Raw genomic sequence first — 21,347 nt, forward strand, 5'->3', positions numbered from 1 at the left:
GCCAGTGCCCTCAACCACTGAGCTGTCCCTCCATCTCTTAAAGCATCTCTGCCTTTGGAGGAGCCCCGTTGGAGCCTCTTCACGGCTCTCCATTTCTCTCTCTGCTGTGGTATCTGGAGATTGGCTGACTGAGCAGTCTGCCTGCTCCAGAGGCCTCCATCCCTAGCACCACTCAGAGAGGAGGAAACAAAACTACTGTAAAAGCAACAGCATGAGTGAGGAAAGGGCACCTTTGTTAGTTTGTTAATGACTGTAGACCGTGCAGAGGTGTTAGGAAGTTAAAGTTCTCTCAGGCAGCTGTAGAGAGAGTAAGAGATAAAGAAAGAGGCAGGGAGGGGAAATGGAGAACAAGCAAGGTTAAATAAATGAGAGGAAAAGAAGAAACGGAATAGAGAAAATGCATTAGAAAAAAATTAGAAAAAGTGGAAAAAGAAAAAAAAAGGATTTCTCCATTTTGAGAAAGTTTAAACTCAGGACCAGTGGACTGGCTCAGTTTTGTAAAATGCCTGCTGCTGAGCCCGAGGACCCGGGTTCAATCCCTAGCATCCTTTGGAAGGAGAGAACTGACTCAAAAATACTCTCTGGGGTTGGGGATTTAGCTCAGTGGTAGAGCGCTTGCCTAGCAAGAGCAAGGCCCTGGGTTCGGTCCCCAGCTCCGAAAAAAAAAATACTCTCTGATCTCACACGCGCGCACACACACACTGCACAATACACAATACACAATAACAATGTTTTTAAAAATTAGATAAGTGGGGTCAGGAGAGATGGCTCAGTGGTTAGGAGCACTGGCTGCTCTTCCAGAGGTCCTGAGTTCAATTCCCAGCAACCACATGTTGGCTCACAACCATCTGTAATGGGATCCGATGCCCTCTTCTGCTATGTGTCTGAAGAGAGTGACAGTGTACTCACATTAAATAAATTAATTAATTAAAATTAGGTAAATATAAGAAGAGTAAAAAAATTAAAAATAGCTTTTAAAAAATTGAAATACACGTGGTGGTGGCCCATTCCTTTAATCCCAGCACTTGGGAGCCAAAAGCAGGAGGATCTTTCTGAGTTCAAGGCAGGCCTGGTCTACAGAGCAAATTTCAGGATAGCCAGAGAAACCCAGTCTTAAAACAAACAAAAACCAACAACAAAATTGAAACACAAAATAAAGTCAAAACACTACTAAAGGAAAGAAGGAAGAAGGAAGGAAAAAGAGTGCCCAGTAATGAATGGAAATGTACAAATAAATATAAAGTAGAAGACTGTATGAAAAGGAATAAAAGGTAGGACAATTCGTGCACACAATAGAACATAAACACCGCTAAAAGTGGCGTCAAAGCAGAGGCAGGCAGCACCCGTTGCTACCCAACCCTCTGCTCCCTTGCAATGGCAGTGCACCCAGGGGTCTGTTCTCATGTTGTAAGAAAGAAACATCTTTCTGAAATGTCTTGGGGGGGGGTGGTTGTGGCTCACGCCTGTAATCACAGCACTTGAGAGACCAAAGCAGGAGGAGATTCACTGCACGCTTGAGGCCAGCCTCTTCTATATAGCCAGGGCTACTAGATAAGACCAGGTTTGTTTGTTTGTTTGTTTGTTTTGTTTGTTTGTTTGTTTGTTTGTAGAGAGTGGGGATGTGGAGTTTGGCAGGGAGCACAGTAGGAGTGGAAAGGAAACCTGAGGAACCCTTTCTGGGTCCTCAGAACATGGAACCTTCCTGTCCCCTGCAGCGGGGGTCTCTGCAGTGTTCCTGTGTTCAGCCTTTTCCGAGGCTTATGCTGGTGTTGGGTCTGTGTTGGACAAGCTCTTCCCAGAGTAAGCTGCCTCCCTTCTGTGTGTGCCAGGGGCCTCTAGGACCACACTTAGCTTTCCTGCCTGTGGGATGGGCAGATTTTTCTAGCCCTCTTGAGATCCCTAGGTGAGCCCTAGCCATGATAGAGAGATCTATGCAGGCAGAGGACTGTGGAAACTTTTAAGGCTTCCTAAATGATACTCTTGCTGCTAGAGGGATGGGGCTGTGGGTGTGAAGTAGACCCCTGGAGGTTCAGCGTTTCAGGTTCTGCCCCAGTGAATGCTGCAGAGATTGACCCACCCATTTTAGGCTCAGGGCTATCACACTCCAAGCTTAGTCTCAGCTGACATCATCTGCTTCCGCCACCAAGAGTGGAGCCCTGTGCTTCTGGCTGGAGCTGAGCCTCCTGCAAATCACACTTGCATTTGTTGGAGGTTTTGTTGTGCTTTCAAGACAGGGTTTCTCTGTGTGGTCCTGGCTGTCCCGGAACTCACTCTGTGGACCAGGCTGGCCTGGACCTTAAAGATGTCTGCCTCTGCCTCCTGAGTGCTAGGATCAAAGGTGTGTGCCACTACAGCCTGGCCACATTCAGCCTGTTAATGTCCAGCTCTCTGACTTACAGAGCCTTCTGGGACTCTCTGACTGGAATTGTTCCCAGGGTTGGGAGGCCCTCGTATTTTGAGCCTTTGTCTCTCAGGTAGCAGACTGGCCTTCAACTTGCTAAGCAAGTTCAGAGGGACCTTGAACTTGATCCTCTTGCCTCCTGCTCATAGTGTCGTGGAGACCAAACCCAGGACTTTGGCATGTTACTCCAGCTGAGCCCCCTCCCCAGAACAGCTCAGCTGGTCGTCATTCGCTGTTTTTTATTTTATGTGTATTTATGTATCGTTGTAACTGGATTGTGTCCGTGCACAACGTGTTTGTAGAGGAGGTTGGCTCTCCAGAAACTAGAGTTACAAGTGGGTGTTAGCTGCCATTTGAGTGCTGGGAATTGAACTCAGGACCTCTGGAAGAGCAGCCAGTGCTCTCCACCACTAAACCATCTCTCCAACCCATCTTCACTTGCCCTGATTACACTAATCCTATCTTTTTGCAAAACATTGGCTTAGACACCTTTGGTATGGTCTGGTAAATCATGCCTGTACCCCGGCACTCAAAAGGCTGAGGTAGGGGAATCTCTGTGACATTGAGGCCAGCCTGGGCTACATTGAAAGGCCCCGTCTCAGCCACCGCCACAAGAAAAACTGATGTCTTTTTACTTCGCTCTGTATTTCTGTCCACTTGAGATTTTTCCTTACCTCTTGCATCTTCGGGGTTCCCGGGTCCCACCTTGGCTGATAAATAGGGTCTTCAGCTCACCTGACATCACTGTCATCACTCTTTCATGACACCCGGACGCAAGGCCACAACTTTGCTTAGTTTGTTTTACCTCTTAGCAAGTACGTTTTTTCTAAACATTTAAAGGGAGTTTTAGATTCATAGCAGAATTGAGCAGAAGCTACAGAAACACCCCCGAGCGCACCACATGGACCCTTCACCGTTATCCACATACCCCCAAGCTAGAGCCTCTGCCATGACAGAGAACTGGTCATAGTCACCTAGAGTGTGGCGGGCTCTAGCTCAGTTCACAGCCCTGGGTTCTACACCCAGCACCACCAAGAACCCGACAGCTCATCCTACCGACTGGCATTCATAATTAACGTCATGGCTAACATTAGAGTTCACTCCTGTATGCTCTGTGGGCCTGGAGAGACACATCATGACATGTGTCCATCACTGTAGTGTCATACAGATCGCCGCCAGAGCCCTAACTGTCAGGTGCACTCTGCCTTCACCTTCCCCCTCACACTGTACCTGGGGTTTGCCTTTTCCACAACATCATGGGGCTGAAGTCAAGCAGTGTGGACATTGGCAACACAGATGACACAGCAGTGGTTCCAGAGGTGTGAGTTAGTCCCCTTGTGTCTTTTTTTTCTTAGAATTATTTGTTTTATATATGTGAGTACACTGTCGCTGTCTTCAGACACACCAGAAGAGAGCATCAAATCCCATTGTAGATGGCTGTGAACCACCATGTGGTTGCTGGGAATTGAACTCATGACCTCTGGAAGAGCAGTCAGTGCTCTTAACCGCTGAGTCATCTCTCCAGTCCCCCACCTTGTGTCTTTCCATGACCCAGTAAATAGGTGTTGTTGTTGTTGTTGTTGTTGTTTTGCTTGTCTGCTTTTGAAACAAGATCTTGATGTGTAGACCATGTTTGCCCGGGAATTCGCACAGATCCTCCTGCCTCAGTCACCCTAGTGCTGAGATTACATGCATGTACCACCATCCCTGACCATAGCCTGCTTCCATCTGATATTGAATAATATCCCACGGGGTATATCGGGGCTCATTTATTCATTCCTCCCCTGAGAGTTATGCGTCAGAGCTCAGTCACTTAGTGAGACACCTGAGGGTGTCTCTTGTCGAGGGAAGTTTATTTTGGCTCACAGTTCCAATGACTCCGGTCCGTGTGTCAGTGCCTCTGTTGCATTTGGCCTCTGGTATCACTTTGTGATTGTAGCTGGAGCGGAGAGGAGTAAAACTGTCCACCTTATTAGCTTGGGAGCACAGAGAAAGAGGGAGAAAGGTAGGCTGGGTCCCACCCTCCCCTCTGGGGTATGGCCACAAGGCTCCACCTCCTAAAGTGCCTTCTGGTAGTGCCACCTGGGCACCAAGCCTTTGATGCCCTTGGATTTGTGCAAACCACAGCAGACAGTGTGGTTGCCCTCGAGCCTCAGCTGTTACAAATCAAGCTGTTTCACAGACAGCTATGTGCAGATCTATCTGTGTGAACTTATGATTTTGGCACCCATGACCAGGACTGCAAGGTCACAGGAAAAGAGTATTGTTAGCTTAGCAAACAATCATGGGTGTGATCCAGAGTGGCTTGCCATCTCTTCCAGCAGTGAAAGAAAGCTGAAGTTTCTGTTTGGGTTCTCTTTTCTTTCCTTTTTTCTCATACAAAGTCTCATTGAGGAGCCCCATCTGTCCTTAAACTCTGCAGATTCTCAGAAGCTTGGGATCCACCTACCTCTGCCTCCCCACCCCTCAGCCGCGTTCAGTTCTTGTCAGTATTGGTGTTGTCCAATATAACTGATATCATCGTCCTCCTCCTACCGGCTGTGTGGTGGTACTGTGTGGTTTTCCTTTGTGTGTCCTTGTGGTGTCCCCACCAGTAGCCTCATTCACATTGGCCTATGGGGATTGACCCTGCAGCCTCACATGTGCCAGGCAAGGGCTCTGCCACCCAGCTGCAGTCCCCACCTCCTGTGCTCACCACCCAGCTGCAGTCCCCACCTGTGCTCATCACCCAGCTACAGTCCCCACCTGTGCTCACCACCCAGCTGCAGTCCCCACCTGTGCTCATCACCCAGCTACAGTCCCCACCTGTGCTCACCACCCAGCTGCAGTCCCCACCTGTGCTCACCACCCAGCTGCAGTCCCCACCTGTGCTCACTTGTCATCTGTGGTTTCTTTCTTGATGTTCAGGTCTTTGGCCCATTTTCGTTTATCCTCCTGTTTTGCGGTGCAAGTGTTCTTTTGTATTTTACACAGGAATCCTTTATCAGCTCTGCAAATACGTTTTTCTATCCTCTGGTCTGTCTTCACCCACTCGTAACATCTTCTGTAGAGAGAAACCTTTTCTTAATGACTACACCTAAATGCCATTCAGACTGATGCATAGACAGCTAGGGTTTCTCCGTGGGTTTCATGTGCAGTGCTATTACTGTGATGTAGTTCTGCGTAGTAACATGTTTCTCCATGTGTGAACTCTGGAAGGGGCGTTAGTTCTTAGAAAATCATCACCCATTCTCATTTTACTCCACTGTGAGAAGATGACTTGGCCTGTGCAGTGTAGACGCCAAGGAGCCACTGGAGATTTGGCTTTTGAATGATTCGTGCATGTTCTAGAAGAATGATCTTCTCTAAGGTTGAGGGCCAAGCCCCGAGTATGTTGACTAGCTCAGATTTGTCTAATGAGTTCCTAAAGAATCAACATTTCTGCATATGTGTATAAACATTTTATGTGTTTACCTGCACGAGTGTCCATTGACCATGTGTGTGCAGTGCCTGCAGAGGCCAGAAGGCACCAGTTTCTCAGGAATTGGAGTTACAGCTGATTGTGAGCTGTCATGTGGGTGCTGGGAATCAAACCTGGCTCTTCTGGAAGAGCCTCCAGTGCTTGTAACCTCCAAGCCATCTCTATAGCACCTGCTCAATTTTTATCTGTTCAGTCAGCTGCAGTATTTCTGTAGTCTGCAAGTCTGTGAACTGTTATCTGTGTGCGCTGGTCCTCTTATCCGTGTTTGCACATCTGGAGAGCAGAGGTTGACAGACATCCAGCATCTATCACTCTCCGCATCGTTATTCACAAGGTCTCTCAGTGAACCCAGAGCTCAGAGTCAGCTAGACTGGCTGGTCAGCGAGCCCTCAGAGGCACCATCTCTGCTCTCCAGTGCCAGAGTTAAAAGCTTGTGTCATCATGCGGTCCTGCCTTTTTTTTTTTTTTTTTTTTTTCCGGAGCTGAGGACCGAACCCAGGGCCTTGCGCTTGCTAGGCAAGCGCTCTACCACTTAGCTAAATCCTTAACCCCAACGGTCCTGCCTTTTGACACAGGTGCTGGGGTCTTCATTCCTATGCCACAGACACTTTGTCAGCCACTGCCCCAGCTGCCAGTTGTCCTTAAAATATTTTTAAGATATCTCAGACCCAGATGTGGTAGTTCACACCTATAACCCCAGCACTTGGGAGCTGGAAACAAGAGGGCCAGGAGTTTAAGGTTAGTCTGGGCTACAGGATACCTTGTCTCAAAAAAGAAAAATGACAGCATATATGCTACAAATTAATTTCCTTTTTTTTTTTTTTTTTTTTTTTTTGAGACAAGGTCTCATGTAGCCCCAGTTGGCTGAGTAGACTGGCCTCAAACTGACATGCCTCCTGCTTCTGCCTCCTAGTGCTGGGATTGTAGATATGCACCAGAATGCCTGGGTTTATCCTTAAATTTAAATGAGAGTTTAGCAGGATATAAGTCTTCTGGTTTCAAAGTGGCACAGATAGGAAATGATATTTTCAATCCATGCTGCTGAGTTATTTGTGAGCAGTACAAACCTCTGGATTCCGGAGCCTCGGGGTTCACTTTGTATTTTAACTCATTCTAATTGACAAGATATTCTGTAGCCAGGCTGGACTGGAATTCACAGGGTAGCCTGGGCTGCCCTTGAACTCAAATAAATTCTCTAGCCCCAGGCTCCCTACAAGCACAAACCACTGTGTTAAGTGTACTTGGCATTTATGGAAAGGTCTTGCCTGTCTGACCCTGAGGGAAGCTAACATTTGTTTCCAGGTATTTCCTTTCCCTGGATAGAGTGTGACAGCCCGGATGTCAGTGGGGAGCCAGGGACCTTGGGATGATGAGGCCCTGCACCCTCAGCTCCAGCTGTGCTCTGGCTCCGCTCCCCAACATGAGCAGTGTGCCTAGTGTCCGCTAGAGGGCGCTGCCGACTAGGCTTTCTGGCTGGCCAGGAGGCATACACCATGGTGAGGCACCTAGGACCAGTAGCCTGCTTGTGATGGGCTCTCCCTAGCACTGATTGGTTTCTTCCCACTTGTGGCCCTACTTTGTCTCCCTGTAAGGGTTTCTCATAGCTCATGGAGCTGTCTGAGCCTCCTCTCTTAGGACTTATCCGAAGGAGGAGTCACCTTTGGGACTGTGGGTCCTTTGGCCTGAAGGTTAAGAAACCTACATCTTCTCTTAACTCCCCATGTCAACTTCATCCTGTCTTTTGTCTCCTCTGCAGTCTGACTGGTTCTTCAGTGATGATGAGGACAAAGGAGAGAGAGTAAGTGAGGAGAGGGTGGGCAGGGTCTGGTCTGAGATGACTCTTGTCCTGGGGGAGGACTTACAGCAAGATTCAAACGGGTGTAGTGGAGGAGAGATGGCTTAGAGGTTAAGAACACCTACTGTTCCTTCAGAGAACGGGAATGTGGTTCCTAGCACTCACAGTTCTCACAACCACCTCCAGTCCCAGCCCTTCCCAGGCCCCGCCCCCTCTGGCCTCTCTGGGCACTACACTCAAGGGCACAAAACACCCTCAGACACAGATAATTACATATATTGAATGCTGAGGTTGGAGAGGTGACTCAGTGGTTAAGAATACTTGCTGCTCTTCCAGAAGACCCAGGTTTGAGTCCCAGGACCCATACAGCAGCTCATGGCAGTCTGTACCACAATGCCAGGGGCATCTGATGCACATATATACATACATGTAGTCAAATACCCAGACATAAAAAGTTAACATAAAAATAAAATCTATAAAAAAAAATCAAGCAAGGGAAGATTCTTGGCCCAAGGCACCTACAGTCTGATGGAGGAGACACAGCCCTGCCTTCCCTTCAGGAGCAACAATCTGATGGGGACAATACAGGTCAAACTCCAAGAAAACGCAGGATTTAGCATGTAGAACAGTCCCTGTTCTCAGCTGAGGGAGCCTTTCGGGGCGACAGGACACAGTGCTGTGGGAGGTCTGTCAGACCTGGTCTCAGGCATTCCCACTGAGGGAGCCCCACTCATAGAGGAGACGAGAACCCTATCATCAGCCTGCCGCTTCCTGAGAAGCCCGAGGGCTAACGATCTGGAGGCTGCCGCCTGACTCCTCCTTCTGGTTGCAGACCCCTGTTGATGACAAGGAGCCACAATCGGTGCCCAACATTGAGTACCTCCTGCCCAACATTGGCAGGACAGTGCCCCCCAGTGATCCAGGCTCAGGTGAGTAAAGGAACCTGCGAGGTGGGGAAAGGGGGTGGGCTCTGCCTTTCGGAGGGTCCCAGATGCCTGGCCAGATGTTTAGCTTCCCTGCCTCTCCTTGCTGGAGTCTGGCCTGGTAGCATCCCAAGATGGGCCATAGAAGGCTTTCTCCCTCTCTGGGAAAACTCAGATGTTTGCTCAGCTCCCCCAGGGCCGGGCAGGGCTATGTGTTTGGCCTCTTCACTGGTCTCTCTCCTGAGCCCTTGATCTTCACAGCTGGCGGCGTACTTCTGGGCACATTCCACTTTTTAATTTCTCTTCCTTCTCTCCTTGTACCCTGTCCCTCCTTCCTCTCTCCCCTTGATCTCCTCCCTCCTCCTCCGTCCTCCCTTTCCTCTGCTTCTCCTGCCCTCCTCCTCCAGCGGACCTGTTGGAGATTTAAAGGGTATAGTGCGGTGTCGCGGCCTCGGTCACTAACAGTAGCCGGTGATTATAAGAAGGCTGGGCAGGCGTGAGTGGTGCCTCAGCACGTCCTCAGCAGTAGGGAACCCCAGCCTGATACAGCAGTTGGCAGTGCTGGTCCACAGCTGACCTCTAACCCTACCCTGCCTCCTCTCAGAGGAAGTCAGAGGCCCCTGCCCTGCCAACAGATAGCCCTGAGCTCTGTGTCCTCCCCCGTGCACTGGAGGCACTTCAGGGTGACCAAGATGAGGGAAACCTGAGTGTGGACTTAGTCTCTGCAAGGACAGGTTATACTGACAACCATCCTAGAAGCCATTTTCAAAGGACAACCCCTGCCTCAGTTCAGGCCCTGGACACACATCCTTGACGTCCTGTGCCAGAGGAAGATGGCTTCTGTGCTCAGAGGCCAGGGAGTAGACAGACCCTTTCTTTTTGGCCCTGGCCACTAGCTCATCTCACATCACTGCCTGCTAGCATGTCCAGTTATTGTCCCAGAGAAAGGGCCCCACAGCATCCTTAGTTCTGAGATATACGCTGCGGGTGGGGTAGCAAAGAGGAGCCACCTGCCTCTTCTAATCACCTGCTGCCGCCTGTCCCGTGTGTGTCGAGTGTGGTCAGCCATTCTTGCTCTGCTCACCATTTGCAGGGAGGGGGCTGGGGAGGGGCCTCTAACCTGCCTGCCAGAGAGTGTGGATTAACTGCACCAGCTCTATATCCCAGGTTTGAACCAACTGGCTCCCTCTCCTGCCTTGGAGAGGGCACTGCCAGGCCTCATTATGGTTCCTTCTCCATTCTGGAGATATTAAGGAGTGGCACTCTAGTCCCTTGGGTGTGATGGTTTGACTGGGTTTAAAAGGGGGCCTTGCCCCTTAAGGGCAGGTTGATGTCGGCTCTGTCACCAGCCCACTGTACCCGTGTTTCACCCACCTCATCTTTGCTTTGTCCCTTGATCATTTAGTGTGGCCCTTTCCCTTCTCATGGGATGGGGCGGGGCACCTATTTCTGCCCTGTGACCCCATTACTTCAGAGTATCTGTGATGTGCTGTGTTGCTCCATTGTGGTTTCTGTGGACTGCATCTGATACTGGCATTTTCTCTCCAGCGCTTCAGAGTCATAGGAGGCAGGAGGGGGAGGGGAGAGGAGGAGCCAGACCCAGAGAAAAACCCTCTTTGTCCTTAACCCTGGGCAAGTGAAGACTCAGTGGCCCACGTCCTGATGTCACTTCCTGCCTCTATAAGAAATGGTGGCTAACAACATCTTCTGATGGGAGTAACCCATAGAAAATGCCAGGCTAGACAGTGGCCCTCCTAAGGCCTGGGGAGAACAAACGCCTTCATCTTTGAACCTTTGATCTTTCCTGGTCTAACTTCCATTTTCTTTCTTTTGCCAGCAGATTCCACCACCTGCAGTTCAGCCAAGTCCAAGGTTAGTGCCAGGGCTGCCTGCACAAGGCAGTTCACTGCAGTTTATGGTCAAGAGGACGGAAGTTGCACTGGGAGGGGGGTGGGTTGAGGGTCCTGCGGGGATGGGTGTCTGAGGGAGGGAGCCAAGAATCTAACCTTGGTGGTGTGTGGAGAGGCATCTGATATAGAGAGGGTGGTCTTGGGGTTTGGTAGCTGAGGGGCAGTGGGCCTGAGAACAGTTCTTGTTGCAGAAAGTCCTGAGTTTGAGTCCTGGCTTCACTACTTAGTTTTACGATGCTGGGTAATTCTTTCTGAATTGCAGCTTCCATATCTGTAAAGTGAAAACAACAGCAATATGTCTGCTGTGATAAATATGTTTTAAGGTCCCTAGGAGAGCTGAGAATGGTGGCTCAAGCCTGTAATTCCAACACTTGGGAGCTAGAGGCAGCCTAGGCTGTTCCAGATTAGCCAGGGCGTCATAGCAAGATCCTCTCTCTAAACAAACACAAAAACAAAACAAAACAACAAAAAAAACAACAAAAACTTGTCTGGGAGGGCTTACCAAAAGAAAAGAAAACAATAAAGATGACTGAGAAATCAATGAAACTAAAAACAATTAAGAAAAATCAATGAAATTACAAGCTGTTTCTTTGGGGAAAAAAATCAATAAAATTGATAAACTTCTAACCAGACTGACAGAAGAAAAACAGATGGCACAAATTACCATTGCTGAATGACACAGTACATCTACAGACCACATAGACAGGAACACAGGTCATCAATACAGACCACACAGACACTAACATAGGACATCAGTACAGACCACACAGACACCAACACAGGACATCAGTACAGACCACACAGACACCAACACAGGACATCAGTATAGGCCACACAGGCACTAACACAGGACATTAGCAAAAGCCACACAGACACCAACACAGGACATCAGTACAGGCCATACAGACACCAACACAGGACATCAGTACAGACCACACAGACACCAACACAGGACATCAGTACAGACCACACAGACACTAATAAAGGACATCAGTATAGGCCACACAGGCACTAACACAGGACATTAGCAAAAGCCACACAGACACCAACACAGGACATCAGTACAGGCCATACAGACACCAACACAGGACATCAGTACAGGCCACACAGACACCAACACAGGACATCAGTACAGACCACACAGATACTTAGAATAATACCATAAGCAACTCTGTGCCTAAAATCCCAGTAACTTAAAAGACATAGACCTATTCTTAGGATTTAAATTACCAAAATTTGCGTAACAATTAGCCTAAATAGTCCTATATCTATTAAAAAAAATTTAATTTGTGTGTAAAAACTTCCAATAGGGAAGATGCCAGGGCGAGATGGGTTCACTGGTAAATTCTACCAACTATCTCAAGGGGAAAATGTTTTGGGTTTTCTGTTTGTTTATTTTTTAAATTATACGTATTTATTGTGTATATGTGTGTTCTTGTTTTCTGCAATGTGAATCATGGGAATTGAACTCAGGTCCTCAGGCTTGGTGGCAAATTCCTTTACCTGCCAAGTAATTCTTTATTCCCTTGTTATGTTTGTTTGCTTGCTTGCTTATGAGGCAGGGTCTCTCTATGGAGTCCAAATTTGTGATCTTCCTACTTTTTTCTTGGGTACTGGGATTATAGATGTATGCCACCACACCTGGCTTATTTTTCTAATTTTAAATAATTTATCCAATTTTATAGTATCTTAGTTATAAAATATTATCTTAGTCTGTTCTATTTCTATGAGGATACACCATGACCAAAACAACTATTATAAGAAAAAGCATTTAATTGGGGCTGGTTTACAGTTTCAGAGGTTCAGTCCATTATTATCATGGCAGGAAGCATGGTGGCACACATGCAGACACTGGAGAATTACATCCCGATTCAGAGACAGAGAGAGAGAGAGAGAGACAGAGAGAGACAGAGACAGACAGACTCCGGGCTTGGCAGGGGATTTGAACCAAGCCCCCATGACACATTTCCTTCAACAAGGCCACACCTCTTCATCCTTCCAATCCTTTCAGTGCCACTCTCTGATGACTCAGCATTCAAATCTACAAGAGTGGATGGGGGCATATTCAAATCACTGCAAAAGAATATTTAAAAAGTCTCCTATTTCACAATAGTGGGCCACATATATGAAAGTGGCCCATATAGCCTTATGTGTGTGATAGGTTAATACCAACAAGTGTATCTAAGTTCACACAATGATTAAATCACAATTGAAGAGGACCAGAGTTCAGTTCTTAGCACTTTTGATTGATGGCTCAGAACCACCTGTAGCTTCAGTTCCAGGGGATCTGGCACCCTTTTCTGGTCTGTGGGCCCTGCATGCATCCATGAATGCATGTGAACGCACATGCACATGTATGCACTAAAAAAAAAATCTAAAAAAAGTTATTTTGCTTGCATAGAAATATACCACAGGGATGAGAGAAAGGGGCGAGGGGGGTGTTGGTTTGTCTGAGACATTAAAAGCATTTGCAGAGGACCTGGATTTGGCTCCCAGCACCCGCATGGCAGCTCACAGCTGCCTGTAGCTCCAGTTCCGAAAGATCTGATGCCCTCCTTGGCCACTGTTCTCATGTTGAACATACATGCATGCACTCACATGTACACATAAAATAAAAACAAATCTTAAAAACAATTTACTACCAATTCTCCAGAATCTCTAATGGGGTGGAAGAGGTGAGACTGCTTCCCATCTCTGCATGTACACCTGCCACCCCCATACCTACAGCTTCCAATGTCTCTGGACACAGCTGTATTCACTGACTCATGCCATACAGATCTCATCTGAACCTCCCCTACATGGCTTCATGTGTTGAACTGAAGAAGCAAGCAGGAGCTGAGGGTCTAAAGAGATGGCTCAGTGGTTAAGAGCACTGACTGCTCTTCTAGAGGACCTGAGTTCAGTTGACAGCAACCACTTTGGTTGGTTCACAATGGCTAGTAAATTTGGGTCCTGGAATCTAACACCCTCTTCTGGTCTCTATAGGCCAGAGAGAGAGAGAGAGAGAGAGAGAGAGAGAGAGAACTAAAACAGAGCTTAGCAAGTGGACTCCTATCTACATAGGGTTTATCTTGGAATGGATTCCAGTATTGTACTAATGAGCAAACAATACTGGCTGGAACCTTAAGGAGGGAGAAGCTGGGTGGGGTTCACAAACCAGATGTCTGCGTGCACAGACATGAGAAGCCTAGCTGAGAGGTGTTCAGAGCAAAAATGCAAAGCCCTGTGGGTAGAGGGAGGCTGGTGTGAGAAGATGAGGGGCTGAACCCCAAAGCGGGGAAGAGGCCTCCAGGGGTAGCAACAAAAAGGAGGAAACAGATGGTCAGCCTCTGGGCATTGCTGGTGGGCAGTGGGAGCCTCCACTGAGTTAGTCTGAGGTGGGCTGCAGGAGGCCTCAGAAGACCACTGAGCTTCGTGCTCAACAGTACTGTCCTCTGTAAGAGCCTCTAGACCAGCACTTCTCAACCTGTGGGTCAGAACCCCTTGGGGTGGGTCAGACAACCCTTCCACAGCCCTTCCATAAACCAGAATGTATGTTACAGTTCATAAGCATAGCAAAATTACAGTTATGACGTAGCAGTGAAAATAATTTTATGGTTGGGGGTCACAATTGAGGGAATGTGTTAAAACCATTAGGAAGGTTGGGAACCAGTGTCCTAGACAGAAATCCTCCGCTATGGCCACAACTGTCTGCAGTCGACATGACACCTCCCTAAGGCCTCCTGGCTGTGGGATTCCAACCTCCCCAGATTCTGGGCCTCCTTAATCCCTGTGTTAGCTCGGTGGCTTCTCTGGAGGCATGTGCTTAGCCACAGAGCTTTGAACATACATAGTGTGCTTTCCAGAAAGTGTTCGCTTAACTTGCACGTCCCCGAGACGCTAGTGAGCCACCCGGTCACAAATGTGTGAGTTCACAGTCACAGTCACCCACCCACACCCTCTTCATGCCGTCTTTACTGGACCTCTGCGGGTTTTGGGGTTTTTTTCTATATTTATATGAGTCACTGTCACTGTCTCCAGACACACCAGAAGAGGGCATCGGATCCCATTACAGATGGTTGTGAGCCACCACGTGGTTGCTGGGATTTGAACTCAGGACCTCTGTAAGAGCAGTCTGTGCTCTTAACCACTGAGCCATCTCTCCAGCCGCCAACTTCTGCATTGTCTAACCATGCTCACTACATAGCTAGGGAAGTCAATGCTCAGAGTTCAAGTAACTAGAAGTTTGGGATGTTCTTGGTCACAAGGGGTGGGCATCTGCAGGTGTCCTCTTCCCTCGGTGAATGCCGTGGAGATCGTGTTCTGATCCTCTGCTGTCAGGGCTGGAGCATTTGGGGACATAGGGCAGCCTCAGTATGGGCTAGCTAAACAGCTAGTTAAGTACTTGAGAGCCTGAGGCACAAACCAGGCCATCTGGTTAACAGGAACAGCTGTCACGGAGACAGACTCCGAGCTGTGTAGAGCAGATCCTGTCTGCTACAGTAGTATCATTGTAGTAGGACCCACAGAGCACCTGAGTATGCAGGGTCCCATTCAGGCACCAAGGCCTGGACCCCAGCCGCTCTGCATTCCAAGGGTTGGGGACCACATCAGCATAGTGCTGAGGACACTGCCAGCTCAGGGACTGTCAGCTGTGTTCCCCACAGCCTACTTGGGGTCACCACCAGCAACAGATATACACGGCAAGAGCACAGGGCAGCCTGCTTTTCTTTCTCCTTCCTTCCCGCATGCAGCCAGGGGTTTCAGAGGCTTCCGATGGGACCCACGTGGGATCCACACCATGAATTACAGTTGTACACTCTGCCATGTCCCCCCTGTGAGAGCCGTTTTCTGTTTGGTTGGGTTTTGTGGGTTTGTTTATTTATTTAGGCTGTTCCTTTTTGGAGTGTGGGCTGGCATACGGCACAGGCTCCTGACTGAAGCATAATAGTTTAACACCAAGATGTCTTTGTTTGGAGGGAAGGGTTCCTTTTTGTTTCTCCTGGCCCCTCCACCTCAGCTCTCCATACAGCCCAGAGTACCCAGCCTGAGGTCCCCTGATCTCCAACTGGGCTGTCTGATTCAGCATGGCCTCATCCCATTTCACCACAGGTTTCTTATCCCCTGGGCCTGTCCAAAGCTCAGAAGTAACCTCCAAGGGAGAACTGTCTGGCTTGGCGACATGGAAATCATAATCACTGGAAAGAGAGTGATTATACTCCTCATACACTCTCAGTCAGAGACCCCTTCAGAAAACGGAGTGGGAGGCTAGAGAGATGGCTCAGAAATTAAGGTACTGACTGCTCTTCCAAAGGACCTTAGTTCAATTCCCAGCACCTACATGGTGGCTCATAACCATATCCAATGGGATTCAGTGCCCTCTTCTGGTGTACAGACATGTGTTCAGATGAAGCACGTGTGTGTGTGTGTGTGTGTGTGTGTGTGTGTGTGTGTGTGTGTGTAATCTGAGGACAGCTATATAGCCTTGTTCCAGAAGGAACTATATACAAGCCCTCAGCCCAAGTCCCCCAGACGTGTAGTTCAGCCTTTCTGTGGAGGCGGTGACTGGCAGTTGCCCTGTTTGCAACAGCAGCACTTCAGTGCTCAGTGATGCTTTCTATTGCCACTGAGGTGTTTAAAATACCCAACCGGGTTAGGGACTTAGCTCAGTGGTAGAGCGCTTACCTAGGAAGCACAAGGCCCTGGGTTCGGTCCCCAGCTCCGAAAAAAAAAAAAAAAAAAAAAAGAACTAAAATACCCAACCACATCAGCAGACACCACTGACAAAGGTGCTCTTTCTGAGCATGCGCAGCTAAGGAATCCAGCTGGGCCTGGGCTGGGCTGGAGAGGTGACTGAGTGGTTAAGAGCACTGGCTGCTTTTCAGGAGAGCCCAGCTCGATTCCCAGCACCCACATGGCAGTTCACAGACAGTTGGGGAACTTCAGTCTGGGGATCCAGAGCCGTCTTCTGGTGTCTATGGACACTGCATGCAGTGACATACATGCAGATAAACACCCATACACAAAAAAGAAAAGTAAATCGCAAAAAGAAAACAGGAAGAACTTCTGTATTGTACGCGGGTCTCACAGCTACTGCTTGTGTTCCAGCATCTGCTCTAAGCCACCAGCTGTGAAGAAGAGAGTTGATGGCCGGGGTGCTGATTGATGACTGGGGTGCCCGATGGCCAGGGTGCAGGGCTTCAACTGCAGAAACAAGACAGCTCTCCCGGGTGACTTAAACAATGGATACTTGCTGGTGGCGGTGCTGGCACATACCTTTAACCCTAGCACTCCAGATCTTGGAGTTCAAGGCCAGCTTGGTCTACATAGTTAAGTTCCAGGACTGCCAGGGCTACACAGAGAGGTCGTATCTTGAAAACCAAAACCAAACAACCAACCGTCACCGCCAGCACCACCAACACTAACAAAAAGACCAATGATACTTCCTAAAGCTTTAGGGGCTAGAAGTCCAAGTTCACAGTGTTAGCAAGTTAGCTTCTGATGAAGGCTTCCTTCCTGGTTTTGTTTTGGCTTTTTATTTATTGTTATTGTTTTTTGATAGCTGCCTCCTCACTGTATCCCAGAGGAAAGAGGGAAAGAGAGATTAATCACTAGGGCCTCACACTCATCATCAAAACCTAGTTGTCTCCCAAAGCTCTCTCTCCAAATACCATCACAGCCAGGGGTTGGAGCTTCAGTATCTGGCTATGGTGGGGACACAGCTCCGTCCGTAGCATGGAGTGAGACAGCTGAGTACTGATGGGTTGAACACCTTCATCTTTTACCTCGATGGCTCAACACTGGCCAGGTTCCCCATAAGCCCACCCCCAGGCACATGGCCTGATGTCTGGCTGCTTTCAGATGTGTTCTCTGAGCAAAAGGAAGGCTGCAGGATCCCAGAGCAAGGGTCCCTGATAACCTCACCCAGAACCCAATTCAGTGACCGGGAGCTTTGTCCTAAGATCTCCACGGCTCAGAGACCTGCAAATAGCTCCTTGCTGCTCACACCCTTGCTTCTAGTCCTCCATTCCTGTGCCCACCCCAGCCCATACTCCCTGGGCAAGGCCATGGACCTCTTTGCACTAGAGGCCGCTGTGACAGGAGGAGAGTAGTTTGATCAGAGGACCCAGCACACAGGATCCAGGAGACAGTAGGGCTGCCAGTCATATCAAAGTGAAAATGGCCTCAAAGGAAGGCTTGGTGGGGCAGTCACTAGAGGGCCCACTGGGTTCAAGTAGGGTTTGGGCACTAGGCCTGAGGTTGATGCTAGGGTGTGAAGGGCCGCACTGGTGTCTGATAAGGGTGGGATCATCCAGTCTTGAACAAAGCTGTATGGAAACAGAGCCCTGCTTTTGAAGGACGCGTCTACAGTGGGAAGGACTGGTGGGGCAAGGGTAGAGGCAGTGGATGGAGGACGTCTGGGGCAGGGTAGGTGGAACGATGTCCTCTCTGTGGGTAGAAATGGGTACAGAGAAAGGATAAAGGTGGAATCAGAGTGGGAAAGGAGTCTGGAGTTCAGGGAAGAGTTGTGACAGGGAGGCCTGAAATGGCAGCATTTGGGGATAGAAGAGAAGCAGTTAAGAACGGAGTCCTTGGAATGTCCCAGGATGCTGCAAGGCCGAAAAGAGATGGGAAGCAGATCCAAACCCATGATGGGATGGCCAGGGAGCCAAAATCACTGCTTCTCAGTGAGGAATGGTGCAAGTCCGACCAGTGAGCGCAGCAGGGGCTTGAAAGGAGTGGCCACCAACCAGACCAGGGGATTGACCAGGCTCACCAGCCATTTGTGGCAGCCCGGTCAGCCATCGAACTGATCTAGGCCTGGGGACTAGGTGAGGAGGAGGAAGTGACCAGGGTGGTGTCCTGGAGAGAAAGGCTTCTCAAGTGGAGCGAGTGGAGAGTGGGAACGGTGGATGCTTGAACCAACAGTATTTACAACCAGGGATCCTATACCGGACACATTGTCTGGAACTGTCACCAGTAAGTCTAAGAAACATATCTGGAAGTGGCTGGAAAAAACCCTACCCAGCTCCCAGGTCAAACAGGAGCGTGCGGTGGTGGCGCAGGCACAGAGAGGGAAACATGCTGGTGCAGGTTTTGGACGTAGTGATTGGATGTCAGGTTTGGGGTGAGTAGGAATGTGTAAGGCCCTCCTTACCCTCGCTGTGTCCTCCTTGCACAGGGTTCGTGGGTCCCCAAGAAAGAGCCTTATGCCCGGGAGATGCTGGCGATCTCCTTCATCTCTGCGGTAAACCGCAAACGGAAGAAGCGGCGGGAGGCGCGGGGCCTGGGTAGCAGCACCGACGATGACTCCGAGCAGGAGGCGCACAAGGCTGCGGTGGGGACTCAGGAGCCACCCGAGGGGCAGCTGCCAGGGCCCTCAGCCGAGGAGGCTCCCGGTCGCCTCAGCCCCTCGACAGCACCCGACGAGCGACCTGCGGCGGACACGCGCTCCATCGTCTCGGGCTATTCCACCCTGTCCACCATGGACCGTAGCGTGTGCTCGGGCACCGGCGGGCGGCGCGCAGGCGCGGGCGACGAGGCGGACGACGAACGCAGTGAGCTGAGCCACGTGGAGACGGACACGGAGGGTGGCGCTGGCCCCGGGGGGCGCCTGGCGCGCCGGCCGTCCTTCAGCTCACACCATCTTATGCCATGCGACACTCTGGCGCGCCGTCGCCTGTCTCGCAGTCGCGCGGATGCCGAGGGTCCCCGCGGTCCAGAGCCGCTGGGCTCGGCGTCATCCAGCAGCCAGGAGTCGCTGAGGCCTCCGGCGGCCGCTCCGGTACTCGGCTCGCGACCTTCGCGCGTGGAAGCCCTGCGGCTGCGGCTGCGTGGCACCGCCGACGACATGCTGGCCGTTCGGCTGCGGCGCCCACTGTCGCCCGAGACGCGGCGGCGTCGGAGCAGCTGGCGCCGCCACACGGTGGTGGTACAGAGCCCACTAACCGACCTCAACTTCAACGAGTGGAAGGAGCTGGGCGGAGGGGGACCTCCAGAGTCCGCTGGCGTGCGACCGCACAGCGACAATAAGGACTCTGGCCTCAGCAGCCTGGAGTCCACCAAGGCACGGGCCTCATCCGCCGCATCACTGCCATCGGGGGACCTAGGGGCCCTGCAGGGTCTGCCCGCACGCCGCTCAGCTGCCGCCCGCCTCCACCAGTGTCTGTGACACCCTCTCCGGTCCCGGGGCAGCAGGAGTCTCCGTCTCGTCTGTGCCCCATTCAGCTGCCTCCAGTGCTGCGGAAGGTTGGGGGCGGGGTGTGAAGGGCGGTGCTGGTGCCGCAGGCGGGCATAGGAGAAGTCCGAGCTGGACCGAAGTGGGAGTCCTTAGGAGAGGGGAGGGGTTACGGGGAGTTATGTCCCTTGGATAAAGAACCGAGTGGCCCTTTTCTGTGAGTCCACCTAGGGACTCTTGGTGACTCATGCAGTGTGGGTGAACTACCCAAGTTTCATACAGAAGGAGAGATACAGGCTGGGTTTTGGGTCTGCCCTCTGCCCCACCAACCCCATTAGTTCCTGGCAAAGGAGAGGGGGAGGATGAATGTCTGGGGAGCAGTTGGGTGTCCATGGAGAGGGGGCTTGTGTGTGTGTGAGTGTGTGTGTTTGTAGTCACAGTGCAAAGATGTTTGTTTCCAGTAGCAATTTCTACCCCAATCCCTTCATTTCCGACAGACCCCAAGCCAGGACTCTGCCTTTGGTGCACACAGAAACCTTAGCCCCAAGCTTGTCAGGGCAGAGGCTGGGTTAAGGCCACTTCCACAGAGGCAGGACTGAACCCCACTATTACCCGAGTCGTTCCTCACATCCTCTAAGTCACCCCCTAAGCTCTTTGACCTGTGGACCTGCCTGCTTCCATTTTTTTGGAGTGTCTAGGACCCCCTGCAGCTGGCATCTCCTTGTTCACCCTGCTTCCTGCCAGTTTAGCATGCCGGCTCTCACTTTCAATCGGGAAGAAGTCTGTCCGGCACTGATGGATAGGGTCTTAGCCAGGCTGTTCCAGCAGGGTGGGTGGGACCCAGCTCCTCTTTCCCCACAGTGTAAATAAACCTAAAGCACTAGTCGCCCCTCTGCCCTCACTCATTCCAGGGGAGCCCCAGTGGGGTGACCTGCCCTACTGCCCAGGTCTGTCCATCTTTCTGGTTTATGCAAAGATTTGCTGTAAAGTCTCTCCCCTCCCTTTCACTGTAAATATTGTCTCTAATGTGTAACATATAAAGAATTTATAAGGATTTTTAAAGATGTTTTGCTCATTTTAAAAAGTGTTGTAACAGTGTTGGATAAAGCCCCCACGTCTGCATGGCTCCTCCACTGTGTTCTTGACACCTCTCTAGGCTATAACTAAGATCCCTGCTTCTGAAAGCCCTGTCGTAAAAGTACAGTCTATGTCTTGGAAATAAATGGCCGTCCTCAGGCATGAACCAGAGTCTCACTTGTTTGAATGGGGAGAGAAACAGTAGCACTGGGAGGGAGACATCTGAGGTACATGTCCCAACAAGCAGGGGAGCCTGGTGGGGTGGCAGGATGGAGGGAATCACTTCTCTCTGATGGTTTTTTGTGTTCTGGGAGACTGGTCTGAACAGAGAAAGGCACACAGGATGACTAATGTGCTGTCCCCACTCCCCGGGTCCCTACATCAGCAGCAGGCATCTGCGGGCAACACCTGCAGGCCAACTGTGGAAGGCTCCTCCTTTCTCAAGCCTTCAGAGTGGCCTCAGGCACTAGCCCACAGGCAAGCAACTTGGCCAGCTGTCTCCACGGGCACTTTAGGCCTAGCAGCACTGTTAAGTGTGAGGCTGGCCCATTTTCTCAAGCGTGTGTTATGGCTCTGAAGCAGCCCCCTACCCTTGTGTAAGTTCAGAACCCAAGTCTAGGGCGT

The 21,347-nt window shown here is 50.4% G+C and overlaps 1 protein-coding gene across 23 annotated transcripts in view; it reads left to right on the forward strand.

Moving 5' to 3' along the window:
- Nucleotides 1–20,889, forward strand: part of Arhgap23 (Rho GTPase activating protein 23) — a 101,749-nt gene extending 80,860 nt beyond the window's left edge. For 10 of the 23 annotated variants that reach the window (XM_087572181.1, XM_087572183.1, NM_001428749.1 and 7 more), the window contains 4 exon segments: nucleotides 7,618–7,659; nucleotides 8,489–8,585; nucleotides 10,420–10,451; nucleotides 18,651–20,889. In XM_087572181.1, coding sequence (XP_087428307.1) covers nucleotides 7,618–7,659; nucleotides 8,489–8,585; nucleotides 10,420–10,451; nucleotides 18,651–19,640 — 1,161 coding nt within the window. In that variant the 3' untranslated portion in view covers nucleotides 19,641–20,889. 23 annotated transcript variants of the gene reach the window in all.
- The last annotated feature ends 458 nt before the right edge of the window (nucleotides 20,890–21,347 follow it).

Source organism: Rattus norvegicus, chromosome 10 (assembly GCF_021556685.1).
Source record: "Rattus norvegicus strain SHRSP/BbbUtx chromosome 10, alternate assembly SHRSP_T2T, whole genome shotgun sequence".
Taxonomy (NCBI): Eukaryota; Metazoa; Chordata; class Mammalia; order Rodentia; family Muridae; genus Rattus; species Rattus norvegicus.